At 42.1% G+C, this 20,175-nt stretch overlaps 1 protein-coding gene across 9 annotated transcripts in view; it reads left to right on the top strand.

Moving 5' to 3' along the window:
* Positions 1 to 20,175, top strand: part of DLG2 (discs large MAGUK scaffold protein 2) — an 818,767-nt gene that overhangs the window by 535,156 nt on the left and 263,436 nt on the right. For 8 of the 9 annotated variants that reach the window (XM_069969704.1, XM_069969702.1, XM_069969703.1 and 5 more), the window contains 2 exons: positions 14,686 to 14,769; positions 18,737 to 18,787. In XM_069969704.1, the coding sequence (XP_069825805.1) occupies positions 14,686 to 14,769; positions 18,737 to 18,787 (135 nt within the window). Of the gene's footprint in view, positions 1 to 2,261; positions 2,317 to 14,685; positions 14,770 to 18,736; positions 18,788 to 20,175 lie in introns of those variants that run through there. The other variant, XM_069969711.1, reaches the window with a different exon arrangement.

Raw genomic sequence — 20,175 nt, forward strand, 5'->3', positions numbered from 1 at the left:
ATAGAAGCTACATTGTGGTAGTTATATTCTATATATAGTAGGTATGTTCTGCTAACTACACTTATAAACTTACATTGTTTTGGCGTAAACAGTAAAACATTAGTGAATCCCTGTCCTGATATCACATATGGATGAGATGGACAGTCTCCTACTGAATGGCAGCAAATAGAAATAAATGATATTTGTGTGACATGAGTAATGGCGGCTCATGGTAACAAGAGTTTGAGTATTTCTAACCAATTTCATTTGAGTATAAGTCAATCTCTTGAAGTCATTTATTTTAATGGGAGGCTAAGTGGTTTAGCATGCTTGAGCTGCGCGGTGGTTTGTCATAATGTAGAAAATATGAAATATTGGATTCAGCTTTAGACCAAAAAAGAAAACATTAGTCTGACACATTGTAATGTATTGCGGCTAATAGAAGGTACATCTGTGATTGATTCACTTTTCTCACAGATATTATAAAATATTTAAGTGAAGATTCAATACAAAGATAATGGAACCAATAGCAGTTATATCACCAGAGGCACCAAAACATCTTCCCACTGCACCAAATATAATGAGAGGAGTAATGCGTTGTGTTCCAGTCTACTTTAATTTAAAGTGTCACTGTCGTTATAACTTTCAAAATCTAAATCAACAGTACATGTGATATAAAGCAAGTTTTCAATATATATTAATTATTTTTTATTAAGTTTTCATGGAAATCATGGCACTTCCTGTTTTCAGACAGTTTTTTTCTTAAAGAGTGAGAAAACAGGAAGTCCTGTGTATCCCAGGCCATCTGAGCACTCACAGAGAGAAGGCAGTCATGTGACTAAAGGACACATTGAGCTGTGACTCTCTGTACTGCCCGGAATTCCTGTGTTTAGTCTGTTTTTTTCAACCAGCACAAGTCAGAAAATCTGCCTTCAGGAGACTGGACCTGGATACAGGTGAGTATAGCTGTTATATAGCAGCCTTCAGGAGACTGGACCTGGATACAGGTGAGTATAGCTGTTATGTAGCTGCCTTCAGGAGACTGGACCTGGATTTTTGGTAAGTTCAGCTTTGTTTTACAGCAAGATAACAACAACAACAACAACAAAAAATTAATGTAAATTGCAAACTTGTTTTAATTCACATCTACTTTTGATTTAGATTTTGAAAGTTACAATGACAGTGACAATTGTGCAATAGCTCTAATACCCTGCTGGGCACCTCTATCCTGGATACAAGATGAGATACAGGTGGGCACCTTGAGCCTGGATACAAGATGAGATATGGTTGGGCACCTCTAGCCTGCATACAAGTTTAGATACAGTTGGGCACGTCTAGATGAGATACTGTTGGACACCTTAGCCTAGATACAAGATGAGATACAATTGGGCTCTGGGGCGTAGCTAGGATTCATGGGGCCAAATAGCAAAAAGCTGTACAGCCCCCTCCCCTACACACAACACAAAGCATATCTATATATATATATATATATATATATATATATATATATATATATATATATATATACACTCAATGATATGGCCAAAACCAAAATCTCTTGTGGCCAGACGCAGAATCCTTGTTGCTTGCAGCAACAAGAGTGATTGGTAGAACTGAGAGCCAATGGGGGCATGCTCTTTGAATTCACTGTATTTAACTATAAGAGCCCATTAGAAGCCCTTATAGTTAAATACACAGGTGCAGGAGCAAACAACCTTCTGCTTAACCCCTTTTATACTGCAGTGTGTAAGTGACTTACATGCTGCAACACAGAAAGGGGAAGACAAGGAGCTCTCTGCTTCACTGCTGGTGCACTGATAACTCCTGACCTCTGCACAGAGCTTCACACATTTTCTTATTGGATTGTGGCAGCGGAGAATAGACGTCAGGGGTTACACAACTAGGGGTGTCTGACTGTCATATGTGATAGCACCATACATCATCACAACAGCAGGGGGCAGTATGTCCCCCCCCCACATCATCACACCAGCAGAGGGCAGTGTGTCCTTCCCACATTATGACACCAGCAGGGGGCATTGTGTCCTTCCCACATTATGACACCAGCAGGGGGCAGTGTGTCCTCACCACATCATCACACCATCAGGGGACAGTATGTGTTCTCCATGACACAACACCAGCAGGAGGCAGTGTGTCCTCCACACATCATCCCACCAGCAGGGGGCAGTGTGTCCTCCCCACATCATCACACCAGCAGGGGGCAGTGTGCTGCTTCACAGCAAAGGCAGAATTGAAAACCTCACCACGAGGCCTCTATACTCCAACCTGACCAAAGTCGGATACCAAACAGAACCTGGATTGATTCCTAAAGACCATATGGTTCACTTTCAGATTTTACACTTACAACACCACTGTAATCAATGGCAACAATGGTTTGCAGTTAATGTCAAGTAGGGGGGTCAAGTAGGATTATACGCTGATACCACAGCTGCTGCCGGGGGGGGGGGGGGGTAGGCTGCTAGGATCCCTCTTTTTCACGGGTTCCACGGATGTTGCATCCATGGAATCAGTAAAGAACACGGATCCCATAGACTTCTATTGGGAAATCAGTGGCGCAATCCTCCTCCGCATTAGGAGATGTCCTATTTTTCGTGGCTTGGATCGTGTGAATACACGAATAGCATTGAATGGGTCCTAAAATTGTCTGTAGTCGCGGATCTGCGACCACGGACAATTTCCAATTTCACGGGACGTGTGAATAAGGCCTTATACTATATACTACTTACATCGTCCAGTTACTGCCATTCATTGTACAGGTAATTGTGACTACAGAGTACTGTACAGTGCCCATAGGCCATCAAGGGTCGTCTTATTTCTTCCCACATTTTCCCACAGTACCAAATAGTCCTAGGCTAAACAGCGGCTAAATGGAGCCATAAAGTGGCCTGTAGTACTCACATAATGGGGGAGATTTATCAAACATGGTGTAAAGTGAAACTGGCTCAGTTGCCCCTAGCAACCAATCAGATTCCACCTTTCATTTTCCAAAGAGTCTGTGAGGGATGAAAGGTGGAATCTGATTGGTTGCTAGGGGCAACTGAACCAGTTTCACTTTACACCATGTTTGATAAATCTCCCCCAATGTTCTAAAAAGGCCATCTCCATGTGTCAGCCCTTCTCCCAATCATCTTGCATTCCCTAATTCCTTACATCCGGACCGGTTTGTGGACTCGGCAGGTGAGGATACAATTTAGCACTATGACCCAGGGGGGAAGCACTGACTTCTATGGAGGTTTACCGGAGGTTAGAGGAGTTAGTGGGCATGCTTTTATTAGTGTCCCTAAATCCATTCGCTTTTATCTAGTGCATTACCCAATGACAATAATGCTTTATGGAGCAGCGGTATTATTCTGCCCGCTCGGTAGCATAATAACAAAGCATCTAGTGCCGTACCAGACATAGCTGTGTGACTGCGATATAAAAGGTGACTGTGCCCAATGACTCCCAACAATAAGAGGCTTTGCCTTTGGCTACAAATACTTACAACGTTATGGACACGCTCTGTAGGGAAGAGCACGAAACAGAATAGAGACATTGATGATGTCATGGTGCTGATCGCAGCCCTGATGTCTGAATTCATTCACCTATTCATTACAATATGTTATCTTAAAGGGACAAAGTCACCATATATATATATATATATATATATATATATATATATATATATATGTATCTTCCTATATGTCAGAATATTGTGGTTGATATGTCTGGCAGTAGTAGTTAATTCAGAGGATACACTTTGGCGCAGTACTGCAACAGGAAGCAGTATCCCCTAATCTTCAGCCCTTAAAGGGGTACTCTATCTAAAAAAAAAAATCTTACAAATCAACTGGTGTTTTATAGATTTGTAATTTACTTCTATTTAAAAATCTTCCGTCTTCCAGTACTTATCAGCTGCTGTATGTCCTGCAGGAAGTGGTGTATTCTTTCCAGTCTGACACAGTGCTCTCTGCTGCCACCTCTGTCCATGTCAAGAACTGTCCAGAGCAGAAGAGGTTTTCTATGGGGATTTGCTACTGCTTAGGACAGTTCCCGTCAGGCTGAGATCTGGGCTGCCATAATTCAGTCAACACAGATGATATGTAAAAGATCGGGGGAGGCCGAGTTCAGTCAAGACAGGTAACAGACAGAAGGTCAGGGTAGGCAGAGTTTGATCAGCATGGGTAACAGGCAGTAAATCATGAGAGGAAGAGGAAATAAAGACAATGGCCAGTTGGGGACACAACCTTTGCAGCTCACAGGATCTACGGAGGCTTATTGTCCAGGCTCGAAGTGGATTGGTTAAAGTGAATGTACCACTGGTACAGAGCAGAGCTTATTTGTTTTTTACATGAATAGACCGGCACCGGTGCCACGGTCCTTTTTTTGAACCACGGCTTTTTTCTCGTGCATGGCGGCGGTCTATTCCCGACCACCGGGGCGGCATGACGCAATGGGGGTGGTGTGACAATCAATGGAGCCACATCACAGAGGGGAGGGCAGATCGTCACACTGGGTACCATCTGGCCCGACCCCTGTGCTTCATGCCCGGCCGTTGCTTGGTAATAGACCATCGGCATGCGCAGGAATCGGGCAGCAGTTAAAAAAAAAAGGACTGCAGCGTCGGCATCACCGCGACGTTCTGTTCATGTAAAAAACAAAAAAGCAATGTAGCAGTGGTTATGGTGCCAGGACCACGTTACAGGAAGAAAAATAGTGACGTGCGCTGTACCTTTAAGGCTATGTGCACACTTTATAAGAGACCGGCCGTTCCGTGCAGTACCGGCTGGATGATCTTTAGGGCAGCAGAGTTCTGAGGCGAGCGCATCCGTGTGCGCCCACATCAGAACTCTCCACTGCACACTATGGAGCGAGCGGCCGGAGTCGCTCTCTCCATAGTGTGCACTGACATGGTTTTCTGTGGCTGCTATTCAATGAATAGCAATGACACGTATATTTTCGTATAAATTATGGCCGTTGTACAACGGACATGGTTTTACGAAAATATAAACATAGCCTAAACATAGCCTAAATGTGCAAGACACTATGATACTCTGTAGATGAAATCGCCAACAGTCTGACCTGCGAACACCCTTGGTATAACTTTTGGCCACCATAGTTTTACTACAGGTATTGGTAGTAACTGTTATTGAGTGGAATTGTGGTGAGGACAGGGCCGCCAGTGACGGGGGGGATTCTCCAAACCGTTCTGTACGTTTTATAATTCTTCAGGGAGGCTCTAGCGTTAAACACACAGATGGTTGGCGCCTCCCACGCCATGGCCGCTGTTGTCGCTCTGATTCTTTCTGCATTGTTGGCCACTTGAGGATGTCATTAGACTTTGCTTTTGTTCCTTGATTATCTTTGTATCGTTCACATCTCATCCTTTTCCTGCTTCAAAAGCAATCTTGTTTTTGTAGATGAGCTTTTACTAACCGGTAATTTAGGATGTGAAAGGTTTCGTACAGGTCTTCCACATCACCGTGACACGTCTCAGCAATCCTAAGATGAATTTCAGGTTGACGTCAATGCAAACAATGACTCAAGATTGTCTCAGATAGTCTTCTAATGCATACAGGGCAGGGGTAAAGCTAGGGAGGTTAATTGGGGTATGTGTCCCACGTTCCGGGGCACTAACAAGCCACTTTGCCTTTCTAGGGTATTAAGATGCAGGGTAAGGGCAGTTTATTAACCACCAGGCATCCAGGATCCCCCCCCCCCCCCCCCCCCAACTTGCTGCTTCTTGCTCCAATCCAATCCAGGGGAATATTATAGGATAACATCACTATATAGTATAATATGAAGCACAAGTGTGTGACAAAGGCAACAATATCTTCCATGAAAGTGAATGATGAAACAGTATGCACTACACTCCTTAGCTCCCCCTAGTGGAAGTTGCGAGTAGCAGGAGTTTTGTTATGTAAGTCTATGACCAAGAAAAGGATTTAGTGCAGCAGTGTCCATCCTCTTGCTAAACTACAGTTCCCATGTCCAGGCATGATGAAATGAGTTTGGCATCAGCTGGAGGGCTGTAGGTTTGGATATAACCAATTTAGAGGTTTGTAATAGAAGATTGGAGGGCCAAATGAAGCCGGCTAGTTTTCTATACAGATTCATTTACCCTACAGTAGTACTGACTTTGTATCCCCTATTCTGTAAATAAAAATGCACTGGGGCAGTGTCGGACTCGCCCACCAGAGGACCAAAGAATCCTCCGGTGGGCCCCCAGCTTCAGAAACTGCACAAACACTGACTGACATGTTTCTCACTGGTTCTTCATTGGGTGGGTCCCAGATACCCCAGTCCGACACTGCACTGGGGTGTAGCTGTAGGGAATGCAAAAATAGTAGTGACACTGGAGCTTTTGGGGTCAGATTTATTTTTTTATAAAGTGCACAGATAGATAATGGAACATGTAGTTGGGCAGCCCAATCAGTTACAATACTGAGCGGCCCACCAAGAACCAGCCCAGCATGGAAGATTGTCAGTCCGGGCCTGCACATGGGAGCCCTGTTACAGATTTTAGAAGTAGGGGCAATATCTTGAACAGCAACTATAGGAGTTTTCAGTTGGCAGATGACCTATTACCATCATACAAATGTCTTACTTTGGTCTTGGAAGTTTTCCCCTCTCCGGCAATAAACTGGGACAATGACGCTGGTAAACACAAGTAGCAATCTTTTCATCCTAGCAATATTCCGATCCTCTGCAATGCAATTATAGAACGCTTTCTATTGCCAAGTCAGTACTTTTACCCTGCCAAGAATATTACTTCATTTGTGTTCCTAATAGCGTACTGTTCAATTATTCATAGAGGGATGATTTGTAAGACATCATTGTAATGTGATAGAAAAGAAATCACAATTACTACAGTGCTAAACATATTGATTTTCTTAAAGCGTCATCAGTTCATTCTCCTTATCAACATCTTAAAGGAGACGCTGCACATAAAATGGAACTTCCATAGTATATTTTTTCATTTAAGTTCAAAGCTTTTACCCCTTTCAGCAAACAGGGATTGTCCAAGTGTTTTGTAATTCTCATAGTCTTCTATGGTGAGGGACTTCATTACCATTATCCCTTGTTGAACTCTGGTTGGCTAGAAATTGGCAAACATTGATTACTTGACCCTGACTGCATGATGGGTGAGATCCCAGGCTTGTATAGCATATCTTATGGATAGGGCATACATGCTTAAAAGCGGACCTGTCAACAGGGGTGTAAATATGGCTAGATGGGTGTTAGGACTCGTTCGGCTCCTGGCACCGCCGATGCATACAGTCAAAGCATACATGACCGCTCAGGCCGGTTGCTAGGGGCGCGAAGACGGCGCTCATAGCAGCTGGACTGCTTCTTGTGTTTTTTACCTACTCGGCTCTGCTATTCTGTGTTGTAGCAGAGGCCAGGGTTCCACTGCCCTGGCTGAGCAGCATAGGTGTTGTGTGTGTGTTAGCTGATTGTTGATTGACAGCTGACACTACCAATCAGCTGTCAGTAATCTTGAGTCTGGAACCTATAAGTATCCTCCTTAGTCTACTATGCTTCGCCTGTGAAAGTCCCTGGCTTGCCTGGTGTTACTTGATCTAGCATTCCCTGCATTATATCCTGGTTACCTGACTTCAGCTTTGACTACTAGACTATTCTTTTGGACACGATTTGGTACTTGGTTGCTCGGCTGGTTTTGACTCGGACTTCTGACTTCCCTTTATTGTGTTGTGTATTGTCTTGTTTTGTTTTGTGTATTCACTGTAGTTAGATCAGGGACTGCCGTCCAGTTGTCCGTTTGCTATATTAGAGCATCTGAGGCAAGCAGGTAGGGGCAGTGGGGCGGGTGCTAGCTTCAGGGTTCACCTGTCCTTGTGTCTCTCTGTCCTGATCCTAAAAATGGGTCTTTTCATCAGGATTTTGGACGTACCTATAATATATCCATAGTCCCTTCCAGCACTGAGATATAAGCCTTTTTGTTAATATGCAAATGAAGCTGAAAAGCCCAGGGGGTGTTCACAAGCATGGCAATAGCCCAGATAAGACCAGCCCATCCTCTCTTGTTCATCACCTCTGTACCCACTTCTCTCTGTCTACCCTATTTGACTGATACCCACTAGATAAAGATTATATTTATATATATATATATATATATATATATATATATATATATATATATATATATTAGGCTGACTTACCTGGACTTTTACCTCTCTGAGGAACGCCCCCTGAACTTTTTAGCCTAATTAACTTATTGACAAAAAGTCTTATATCTTAGTGCTAGAAAGGACTATGAAGATAAAAATGGTATGTCTGGAATCATGATAAAACACCCTATCAAGTTGTCTGCCTATTTACACCCTGGTGACATAACCCCTTTAAGTAGGTTTTCTGAAGCTTTTTTTTTTTTTAATAACTTGTCCTTCAATCTAGCCCAGCAAATGTAAGGAGGTAAGTGATGATGCACTACACACAATCACAAAAGTAAGCAATAAGTAGTCACTAGAGTACCTGGAGTACAACCCCAGGCAGGTCTTTGCTACAAACAGGAGTGGGGAATATTAAATAACAAGTATCAGCCTGTATAATAGCGCCTCCACATATCCTCTTGGCTTCACATATCCCGTAATGAGTGGTGCAAGATGATTTAATTTTTTTTTTTACGTTACTCATCTACTACTCATGGTAGTTGTCCTGTATGTGACACCCTGTTTAGTCTTTTTCTTGCATTTTACCATAATTTGTATTGTGAGAAATTATAGTCCTTGACAAAATTCATGAAAAAATATGACAGGATACATCTAAACCCCGGTCATGTATCGGTTAATAGAATTTTGTTACTATAAATGGAAATTTTTGGGTTATATCACTCCACCCGAATCATCGTCTTTACTCCTCCGACTGTGACAGGATGAAGGGAATGGCGAGTATAGGATCTGTCCTCGTCCCTTCCCGCACCCCCCTTCGGTACATTCTCCCTGCAATTAGCGGCCAGTGATTTTTTGGTGACAGATTCGTTGTGACACTGGAATCTCAGTCATCCTGCTCCCGAGCTGCACATGGCACAGTGATCTTTAAAGTCTCGCTACTAAGAAATGTTTTCCATAGCCTTCAGAAACAAATCTTTTTTTTTTTTTTGCATAAGCTCATCTCTGTTCATCTCCGGCAGTTTGTATCATGGCGACGCTTGGACCCTGGCATTTTTTTTAAAGGTTAAAAAATTTAAACCACCAACATCCCCCCTCCCCCCCCTTGCGCTGCTGCATCATTTTGGCAGAAGTGGTTGATAAACATAGCGTGGTCTGGTATCCCAGCTGTGCCGAGCATTGATTGCTCCAGCCTAGAGCAGGGATTCTGTCATCTTGGGCTGCGAGTTGACTCATGTATTGACGAAGAGCTACGAGCGAGCGTACGCTGCTGTGCAACCCTCACAATGCTTTCCACATGGAGGAACCGCTCTTAAAGGACCCTCAACAAGACACAACCCACCATTTAGAGAGTCCTTCTTGATTCCCATTATGTCCATCTCGCACCGATAAGGTCTCGTCTTCTTAAAGGGCATCAGGTTTGCTGGAAGTAAAGAACCACTGGAACTCAACTTTTTGAGTTAAAAAAAAAAATGTGTGATCCTCACTGTGCTTGTGGTTGGCAACAACCACCACCGGGACTTTATGCAAGTGATCCAAATGTTTCCGGACACTTTCCCATGGGATCTCCCTACAGTAAACCCAGATCGTCCACTCGATGGGGTCAGAAAAGCCCCATCAGGGCAATGGAGAAGGTGTCAGGTTCTTCTAGGGATTGTTATGCACCTTGTCAGTATTCTCAAGGATGGTTCAACATTCTCCAAGTAAGTACAGAGTTCTACGGACCACAGTTGTTTCAGGTCACAGGTAATGATGTAGCAGAGCGGACTTTGTCATTGGACCCACTGTGATATCTTACTGTGTTCTCTTTGGTTTTATGCAGGACTGCACTTACTAAAAGTGTTGAAGAGTTACACAGTCAGCTCTGCTGTGTCTGTATGGATGTAGTGGAGCTGAGTCTGTTACTATAATTTAAGGTGATAGCTATTTTTTTTATAGGGTTGAAATAACACACTTGATAACTATGTTATTTCCATGAACAACAAACGTGGTTGGGTGACCAACTCAGCTGTGATAGCTTTCCTTTTTTTATATGTTGTCTGTGGCTACTGTGCGGAGGGTGAAACACACAGAAATCCTATAAGTCCGACTCCAGACAATGTACATTTTGTATACTTATATATATTATTATATTGATAGATCAGTTCCATGATGTAGCAGAGCTGAACTTCTCATTTTACTGCTCCATCTGTGTAGCGTCTATTAGGTTAATGCAGTAAATTTAGCTACAGTCATAAGGGTAATGCAAAGGGATATCAACAGCCAAATTGCAAACTCATTGCTGCAACAAGTGTACCAACACCTGCTGACATCACCAGGTACACTTGGGTACACTTTAGTCAATAAAGTATAAGCACAGAGGGTCCACCAGCCATCAAGTGTAGCCTGTGGGGGAACCTGGATGGAAGAGTCCAGTCTCCAATATGATCTATCTATCTATCTATCTATCTCCTATCTATCTATCTATCTATCTATCTATCTATCTATCTATCTCCTATCTATCTATCTATCTATCTCCTATCTATCTATCTATCTATCTATCTATCTATCTATCTATCTATCTATCTATCTATCTATCTCCTATCTATCTATCTCCTATCTATCTATCTCCTATCTATCTATCTATCTATCTATCTATCTATCTATCTATCTATCTATCTCCTATCTATCTATCTATCTATCTATCTATCTATCTATCTCATATCTATCTATCTATCTATCTATCTATCTATCTATCTATCTCCTATCTATCTATCTATCTATCTGTCTATCTCCTATCTATTATCTATCTATCTATCTATCTCCTATCTATCTATCTATCTATCTATCTATCTATCTATTATCTATCTATCTATCTATCTATCATCATCATCATCTATCTATCTATCATCTATCTATCTATCTATCTCCTATCTATTATCTATCTATCTATCTCCTATCTGTGTATCTCCTATCTATCTATCTATCTCCTATCTATCTATCTATCTTCTATCTATCTATCTATCTATCTATCTCCAATATATTATCTATCTATCTATCTATCTATCTATCTATCTATCTATCTATCTATCTCCTATCTATCTATCTATCTATCTATCTATCTATCTATCTATATATAGACATCCTTCAATATGTCACATCTTAAATGACGTCATTGTATCCTCTTATTGTATCTTATTGTGGCCGTAAATCTTTACCTTTTGGATCTAAGGATCTTAGTGTCTGTTGATGGATCTTTTGTTCACGTTACGGTGTATACAGTCGTTGGCCAACAAAGTCACCCTCTGACATCTTTCTATACCTCCCTTGGTATGACAAGCCTACCGCATGTCTACTAGAGATGAGCGCAAATCAAGCATGCTCGAGTCCGCTAGCTCAGCATTTGATTACCGGTGGCTGAAGAAGTCGGATGCAGCCTAAGGCCAGGAAAACATGGATACAGCCTAAGGCCTATGACTGTATTCATTTCTTCTGGACTCCCTAGGTGGCAGCAGAGACTAAAAAGATAACACCACTTCCTGCAGGACATACAGCAGCTGATAAGTACTGAAAGACCTGAGATTTTTTAATAGAAGTAAATTACAAATCTCTGGCACTTTCTGGCAGCAGTTGATTTGAAAGATTTTTTGGGGGGAGTAAACTACCCCTTTAACCAATTCTACTAGTGTCTATTTCCCTTTAAATCAATTGGGTCGTAATACGGGGGCCCCCATGTATGATTGTTTCACTAGCACTAGACACTTTAAATAAAGCCAGTCAAGGGCAGAACTTCATTATACAGATCCATAAAGCGCTGTTTATGCGTTTTTTTAATTAAAGCTCCTACAGGATATGTGATGTTATAGCAAATGACACGCTTATGTTGTAGCGGCATAAAACTTTTACTATACCTTACTGTAAGAGACGCAGACATCAAACTGGCTTCTATTGCAAATTTTTCTAATTACTGTTGACTTTCATATGGCTGTATAATGATAAAACATTTTCACATTGTACATGACAGGGAGTGGTGTAAAAATTAAAAAGAAGTGATACTCACCTACCCTTATCCCCGCTGTTCCAGTAGCTCCTTGTCCTCGCTTGACACTGCTTCTTCCTGGTTCCTGTGATGCATTGCTCACTCAGCCAATCACAGGCCTCAGTGGTGTCCTGCCTCAGTGATTGGCTGAGCAGGAAATTCTTGAGGAGATGACATATCATTAAAACCAGGAAGAACATGGACGAGCAGTGAATTTAAGCCATCAGAACTGTCGCGAGGGATCAGGATAGGTGAGTAACACTTGTTTTTGGTGACAGAATCACACATGCTTCCTGTGTTAGGTGCATCGTACAGGCAGAGTAGCCGCAGCGTGAGAGTCAGGAAAGACCTATGAGGGAGAAGCATGTGGGGCACTAATGGGGGAAGTAAGGGCTCTCTGCCAGCAGAATATACCACTTACTCCAGGACATACAGCAGCTGATAAGGACTTGAAGACTTGAGATTTTCAAATAGAAGTAATTTACAAATCAGTATAATTTTATGAGACTATTTAATTTGAAAGAAATATTTTTTTGGGGGGGCGGAGTACCCCTTTAATCAATAGACCAGCAAAATACAACACTGAGCTCAGGGAGATCAGGAAAAAAAAATCAGTATGCGTTCAAGAGTCTCCATTGATACATTTCCCCCCGCTCCCCCCAAAAATACCCCCCTTTAATTAATAGTTTAACAACTTCTTTAAAGGAAAACTAACATGAACTACTACCCTCAGTGCCCCAATCCACCCGTTGTCTGTCTCCGTATAAATAATCATCCGGTGCTCTGCATCTTCTAACCTGCTTTTAGTTTCCCTTTAAAGGGGTGAACCAGTGAAAATATTTTTCTTTCAAATGAACTGGTGTCAGAAAGTTATATAGATTTGTAATTTTCTTCTATTATAAAAACTCCAGTTTTCCAGTACTTATCAGCTGCTGTATGTCCTGCAGGAAGTGGTGTACTCTATCCAGTCTGACACAGTGCTCTCTGCTGCCACCTCTGTCCATGTCAGGAACTGTCCAGAGCAGCAGCAAATCCCCATAGAAAACCTCTCCTACTCTGGACAGTTCCTGTTTTGACCAGAGATATCTGATTGAATAAAACAACATTTCCTGCAGGTCATACAGCAGCTGATAAGTATGGAAAGACTTGATATTTTTTAATGGAAGTACATTACAAATCGGTATAACTTTCTGACACCGGTTGATTTGAAAGAAAAAGATTTCCGTTGGACAACCCCTTTAAGCATCTGTTCCTATATTTTTTTTTTTTGTGTCCTTTATTTTTCACGCATGATTTCATCTCCCGGGCTATAATACGTACAGCAGCGATCCCCCCCCCCCATTCCCTTCATGAGTTCTATTATTATTATTAGGACACAAGTGCGGGCGCTTCTGAGGACGTAATGACCACATGACAGCCCGCTTTTATCCTTAAAAAATGGCAATAAAAATGTAATCTCTTAGGGTTTCCATTGATTTCATTGGCGCGAGCCGTATGGTATAAAACGGGTAGAAACAATCGTAAGCACTTCGCCGGTGCACCCTGAGGCTCGGCCTTTCAGTTAAATAGAAACGTATTGAAGTTCTCTTTTATTTGCTGGTCTTTATAAAGATTCTCGACTATTATTTTGTTCTTGCCGCTAGATTTTTTTAATGTTTTGCTTTATGTATGTGTGTGTTACCGAATTGAATTTAGTCGAGCACTTATGGGTTATCTATTTAGGGATTATTTTCGTGCAGTTTTTTTAGTTAAATTGTGCGTTATGTTGCTAGGTAACAGATGGAACGTTCTGTCTGAATATATCCTTTCCACAATATAAACAAAGCGGGTATTCTTCTCCTGTAGCAGTACTACAACTCCCAGTATTCTCACATAGTTTTGCTGTTGCTTTGGAGATTGCTGTGTATGTATTCTGATTCTGCATTCACATACTTTTCTATGTAGAAGGCGGTGTCAGACTTCACTGAGGTTGTTTGTAGTCTGTAACCATGGAAACACATAGCTCTGCACCAGTGCTGTATACATAGGATACAAATCTGCATCATCTTTTCTATTTTAGATGCTTTGAACGATAATAAATGTGGTTGTAAAGGTGGACTAGGCCTTTAACAACTAGTAGTTGTAGGAGTATGTGCTGACTATAGACCTCTAGATGTAACACTGAGACCTGTACTGCATACATCTACACCAACCTAAGGATGCATTCTCTTAGCTGCTTATATCAACCAATTACAGCTCAGCTTTCCATATACAGCATTTTCCATATAAAATAAAAGCTCAGTTGTGATTGGTTGCTACAAAGAGATTTGAATAACAGTTTATAGTTTGCACTGACCCATTGATTGCAATGGGGGACTCGTGCCACAACTACAAAATGTAAATTGGCTCCAACATCTACCTCTAATCTACAGATGTGTGAAAGGGCACTAAGACAGTGCTATAAACATTTCCCAATTTCTATTATCAGTTTATTGTTCATTTTCACTTTAAAGGATCATGTTTATTTATGTGTTTTTTATGACTCTTTGACTAACCTTGTGGGTTTTTCTTTATTTCTAGGCCAGCCCTGCACCAATCATTGTGAATACGGATACTCTGGATACAATCCCTTATGTCAGCTACACACCTTTCCACGAAAACGCGGTGAGACACGCTATTCACTATAGTCAAATAAACTATCATAGTAGTTATCTATAATAGTAGTTATATTCTTGTACATGGGGACAGTATTATAGTAGTTATATTCTTGTATATAGGAGCAGTATTATAGTAGTTATATTCTTGTACATGGGAACAGTATTATAGTAGTTATATTCTTGTATATAGGGGCAGTATTATAGTAGTTATATTATTGTATATAGGAGCAGTATTATAGTAGTTATATTCTTGTATATAGGAGCAGTATTATAGTAGTTATATTCTTGTATATAGAAGCAGTATTATAGTAGTTACAGTATATTCCTGTATATAGGAGCAGTAGTATAGTAGTTATATTCTTGTATATAGGGGTAAAATTATAGTATTTATATTCTTGTACATAGGAGCAGTATTATAGTAGTTATATTCTTGTACATACAGTATGAGGCAGTATTATAGTAGTTATGCGGTTCAGGGAAGAAACAGAGTGCTGCACCTCACACCTATGGCTGATACTAGTGCCGCTAGGCTAAAATAAAAAACACATCAGAATTTTGTGTATGAATTGATCAAGCCATACTGCCCCATGTACCTCGTGCCGGTATCTGATACACATGGGTCCCTACACTAAGTCCACACCGTGCCAGTCAGTGGCCACCAACCCCGCAGGCGTGCACAGCCAGGGAACGGGGGCCATGGGACGGCCCTGCGACCCCCATGCCACAGGACCAGACCCAAAAACACCACACCAGAACCCGGCCAGCACCGCCGGCGGAGAAGGTCGCCCCCCAAGCAGCACAAGTCTGGATAAGGAATTACACTCACCATAGCTGCAGCAAACAGAATGGGAAAAAACAGGAGGGATTAAAACCATGTGCACTCAGGTGTCTCCTGCTAATTGCGGTCATGTGGGTCTCACCAGGAGGAGTGCAATACACGGAGAAAAGAGAGAAACAAAATGCGGTTCAGGGAAGAAACAGAGTGCTGCACCTCACACCTATGGCTGATACTAGTGCCCCTAGGCTAAATAAAAAACACATCAGAATTTTGTGTATGAATTGATCAAGCCATACTGCCCCATGTACCTCGTGCCGGTATCTGATACACATGGGTCCCTACACTAAGTCCACACCGTGCCAGTCAGTGGCCACCAACCCCGCAGGCGTGCACAGCCAGGGAACGGGGGCCATGGGACGGCCCTGCGACCCCCATGTCACAGGACCAGACCCAAAAACACCACACCAGAACCCGGCCAGCACCGCCTGCGGAGAAGGTCGCCCCCAAACAGCACAAGTCTGGATGAGGTGTTGCACTCACCATAGCTGTGGCAAACAGAATTGGAAAAAAACAGGAGGGATTAAAACCATGTGCACTCAGGTGTCTCCTGCTAATTGCGGTCATGTGGGTCTCACCAGGAGGAGTGCAAAACACGGAGAAAAGAGAGAAACAAAATGCGGTTCAGGAAAGAAAAAGAGTGCTGCACCTCACACCTATGGAGTTAGCGTAGGGACCCGTGTGGACCAGAGGACCTGCGCGGTGGTACACGGGGCAATATGGCTTGATCAATTCATATACAGACACTCTGGTGTTGATTTTTAATATAGGCCTAGCGGCATTAGTATCAGCCATAGATGGGATGTGCAGCCGTTCCATTCTCTCCAGTTCGTGTATTATAGTAGTTATATTCTTGTATATAGGAGCAGTATTATAGTAGTTATATTCTTGTATATAGGAGGCAGTATTATAGTAGTTATACTCTTCTATATAGGAGGCAGTATTATAGTAGTTATATTCTTGCATATAGGAGGCAGTATTATAGTAGTTATATTCTTGTATATGGGAGCAGTATTATAGTAGTTATATTCTTGTATATAGGAGCAGTATTATAGTAGTTATGGTTCAGGGAAGAAAAAGAGTGCTGCACCTCACACCTATGGCTGATACTTGTACCTCTCGGCTGCATTAACAACATCAGAATTCTGTATGTGAATTGATCAAGCCACACTGCCCCATGTACCGCGTGCAGGTATCTGATACACATGGGTCCCTACACTAAGTCCACGCTGTGCCGGTCAGCGACCACCACCCCCGCAGGCGTGCTCAGTCAGGGAAGGGAGGCCGTGGAACGGCCCTGCAACCCCCATGCCACAGGACCAGACCCAAAAATGCCACACCAAAACCCAGCCAGCACCACCGGCGGAGGAAGCTGCCCCCAAACAGCACAAGTCTGGATAAAGTATGGCACTCACCATAGCTATCAAAGATAGAATGGGACAGACAGGAGGGATTAAAACCATGAGCACTCAGGTGTCTCCTGCTAATTGCGGTCATGTGGGTCTCACCAGGAGGAGTGCAAAACACGGAGAAAAGAGAGAAACAAAATACGGTTCAGGGAAGAAAAAGAGTGCTGCACCTCACACCTATGGCTGATACTTGTACCTCTCGGCTGCATTAACAACATCAGAATTCTGTATGTGAATTGATCAAGCCACACTGCCCCATGTACCGCGTGCAGGTATCTGATACACATGGGTCCCTACACTAAGTCCACACTGTGCCGGTCAGCGACCACCACCCCCGCAGGCGTGCACAGTCAGGTACATTATAGTAGTTATACTCTTCTATATAGGAGGCAGTATTATAGTAGTTATATTCTTGTATATGGGAGCAGTATTATAGTAGTTATATTCTTGTATATAGGGGGCAGTATTATAGTAGTTATATTCTTGTATATAGGAGGCAGTATTATAGTAGTTATATTCTTGTATATGGGAGCAGTATTATAGTAGCTATCCAACTTCTCCAGCCCCTGGAGTCAAATGCTGAGCGTTTGGGTTTGGAGAACATTGTTGAACCTCAACAGTACAGCAAGTTTTCTCAACACCAAGAAAGATTTGAGTATTGATCTAATTAAAAAACAATGACAAAAATACCCTGTACTGCAAATAAGTCTTTTATATTGGCTGAAATCATTATTGCTGATAGTTCATCCTTCAGTTACAGAAGACTGGACAACCCCTTTAATTAACACTTTGTTTTCATGTAATATATTTGGATTTTTTATAATCCTTCCACAAGAATAAGTTAGTATATCGATCATCACTATTAGACGTCTGCAGAAACTGTTCCGGTCTTTCCAGAGATCGATAGGCTGTAAGTAGTTAGCATACACGGAAGACGTTCTGCCGATATCATGCTTGCAGCGGAGGAGCTGAATAATTAATAACCTGACTTAGTTTTGGCTTTTGCTAATGGGCATTTGCCATCATTCCCTATGGGAGCAGTAAATAAGTAAATCTTCTGTCAAGTTTACCTTTAATGGCCCAGACAACGTAATGTCGGGAGACAGACTGTAGAATCACGATTGACATTAACACCGGGGTAATATGCAATAATATCAGTCCCCTTATACCTTCAATTGCTGTATGCCAAATGGCTATTCTTCCAGACATGCATAGTCGGCTTATTTTAGAAAATCCCTTTTCATATTTTGGGTTAATAGGCCCAGTCCTCGTCTCAGGCAGGTACAAAAATTACACAGACAACTCATTGATAGAAAAAGGATCATGTAATGCTTTATTTCACCTGCGGGGGCACTGCAGGGAAATTGAACACCATCAGATTTGCTCACAGATTCCAAATAGTTGTTGGGGCTTTCAGCAGGGGGGCAATTGGTGTTCATCTTATTGCCAAGGAACACTTTTAACAAAAATAAATTGTCCAAAACCCTTTAAGAATTCTACATTCTTTTTTCTTGCCTTTCTTTTTTTAAAGGGGTATTCCAGTTTTAAAAAATATAGGTTGTTCTTTGCATATTGGGGTGGTCATTGTGACAATAAATGTGTATGTCTACTACTAGTAATATGTATAGAAAAACAATATGGTATTAGCCAGAGTTATAGTGATACTGTATATGATGGTATTGTAATCTAGATAGATTTACTCAAGAATATTGAATTTCTTTGTTTTTTAGATTAATGGGTCAGAAATTGAATATGAGTTTGAAGAAATAACACTGGAACGGGTAAGTGACACTAGATATTTTTTACAGTATGTATTTTGTTCACTTAATTCACTCTGATTAAGTCTTGGTGATTTGCTTTAGAACAAAGAGGGTCTCTTACTTTGGAGGACCCAGTATGTCCATGTATTACACAGATCATACCTATAAGTGGACATCATGTAATGCTCCTTTTATCCTGTGGGGGTGCTGCCGGTAATTGTCCCTGTGTGTTAACCCTCAGGTTACAACTGAATAAAGTGTTAATGTTTTTAAAACTATTTAATTAGCTTTAACAGTGGTAAGGATCGTTCTTCTATGACTTCACTAAAGTAGTTAAAAGCAGCCCCCCCAACTGCCCAAAAAATTCCCACAAAAATAATGAGTCTCTTGGTTACTATTTGCAAACAGCGTAAACTGCCTCACCACGATAAGGTGGACTCATATCGAGGCAGACCCTACACTGTATGTACACTATGGCCTCTCCATGGCGTATAATACGCCTATGCTCTGGGCATGCAAGATCCGTCTAATACCTGCAAAAATAATTGCATCACCTGGGTGAGACAGGTGGATACGCCATGGAGAGGCCATAGTGTACATACAGTGTAGGGTCTGCCTCGATATGAGTCCACCTTATCGTGGTGGGGCAGTTTACGCTGTTTGCAAATAGTAACCAAGAGACTCATTATTTTTGTGGGAATTTTTTGGCAGTTGGGGGGGCTGCTTTTAATTATTTTTATGTCTATGGTGGGTCTGTATCTTGCTGTTGCGGTGAGCTGTTGCACTTTTCTGTGTTTTTGTGTGTTTGCTATTTCAGCCATGGCAACGTGCTCCTGCCTAGTGTGAACAGTGTTCTAGGAGAGCTGACCAATTTTTTCCTTTTTTCACTAAAGTAGTGAGAAATGTGTGCAAATTGTGCCACAAAGAAAAGGTCACTGTATGTGATTGAGGGAAGAAGGACCTCAAGACTTTATTTCAGGGAGCTGAATCAGGACTCACAAGCTTTCTCTATGGGTGGGTGGGGGAAGCAGGACTCACAGTCTTTATCTATCGTTGGGATGTGGAAGCAGAGCTCAAAGACTTTCTCTATGGGTGGGAGGGGGGAGGAGGACTCACAGGCTTTCTCTTTGTGGGGCAGGGGAAGCAGGGCTCCCAGGCTTTCTCTATGAGTGGTGGGAAAAGCAGGACTCACAGGCTTTCTCTATGAGTGGGAGGGGGAAGCAGGACTAACAGTCTTTCTCTATGGGTGGATGGTATAAGCAGGACTCACAGGATTTCTCTATGAGTGGGATGGGGGAGCAGGACTCACAGTCTTTATCTATAAGTGGGAGGGGGAAGCAGGACTCACAGGCTTTCTCTATGGGTGGGTGGGGGAAGCAGGACTTACAGGCTTTCTATATGAGTGGTGA

Source organism: Dendropsophus ebraccatus, chromosome 5 (assembly GCF_027789765.1).
Source record: "Dendropsophus ebraccatus isolate aDenEbr1 chromosome 5, aDenEbr1.pat, whole genome shotgun sequence".
Lineage (NCBI taxonomy): Eukaryota > Metazoa > Chordata > Amphibia > Anura > Hylidae > Dendropsophus > Dendropsophus ebraccatus.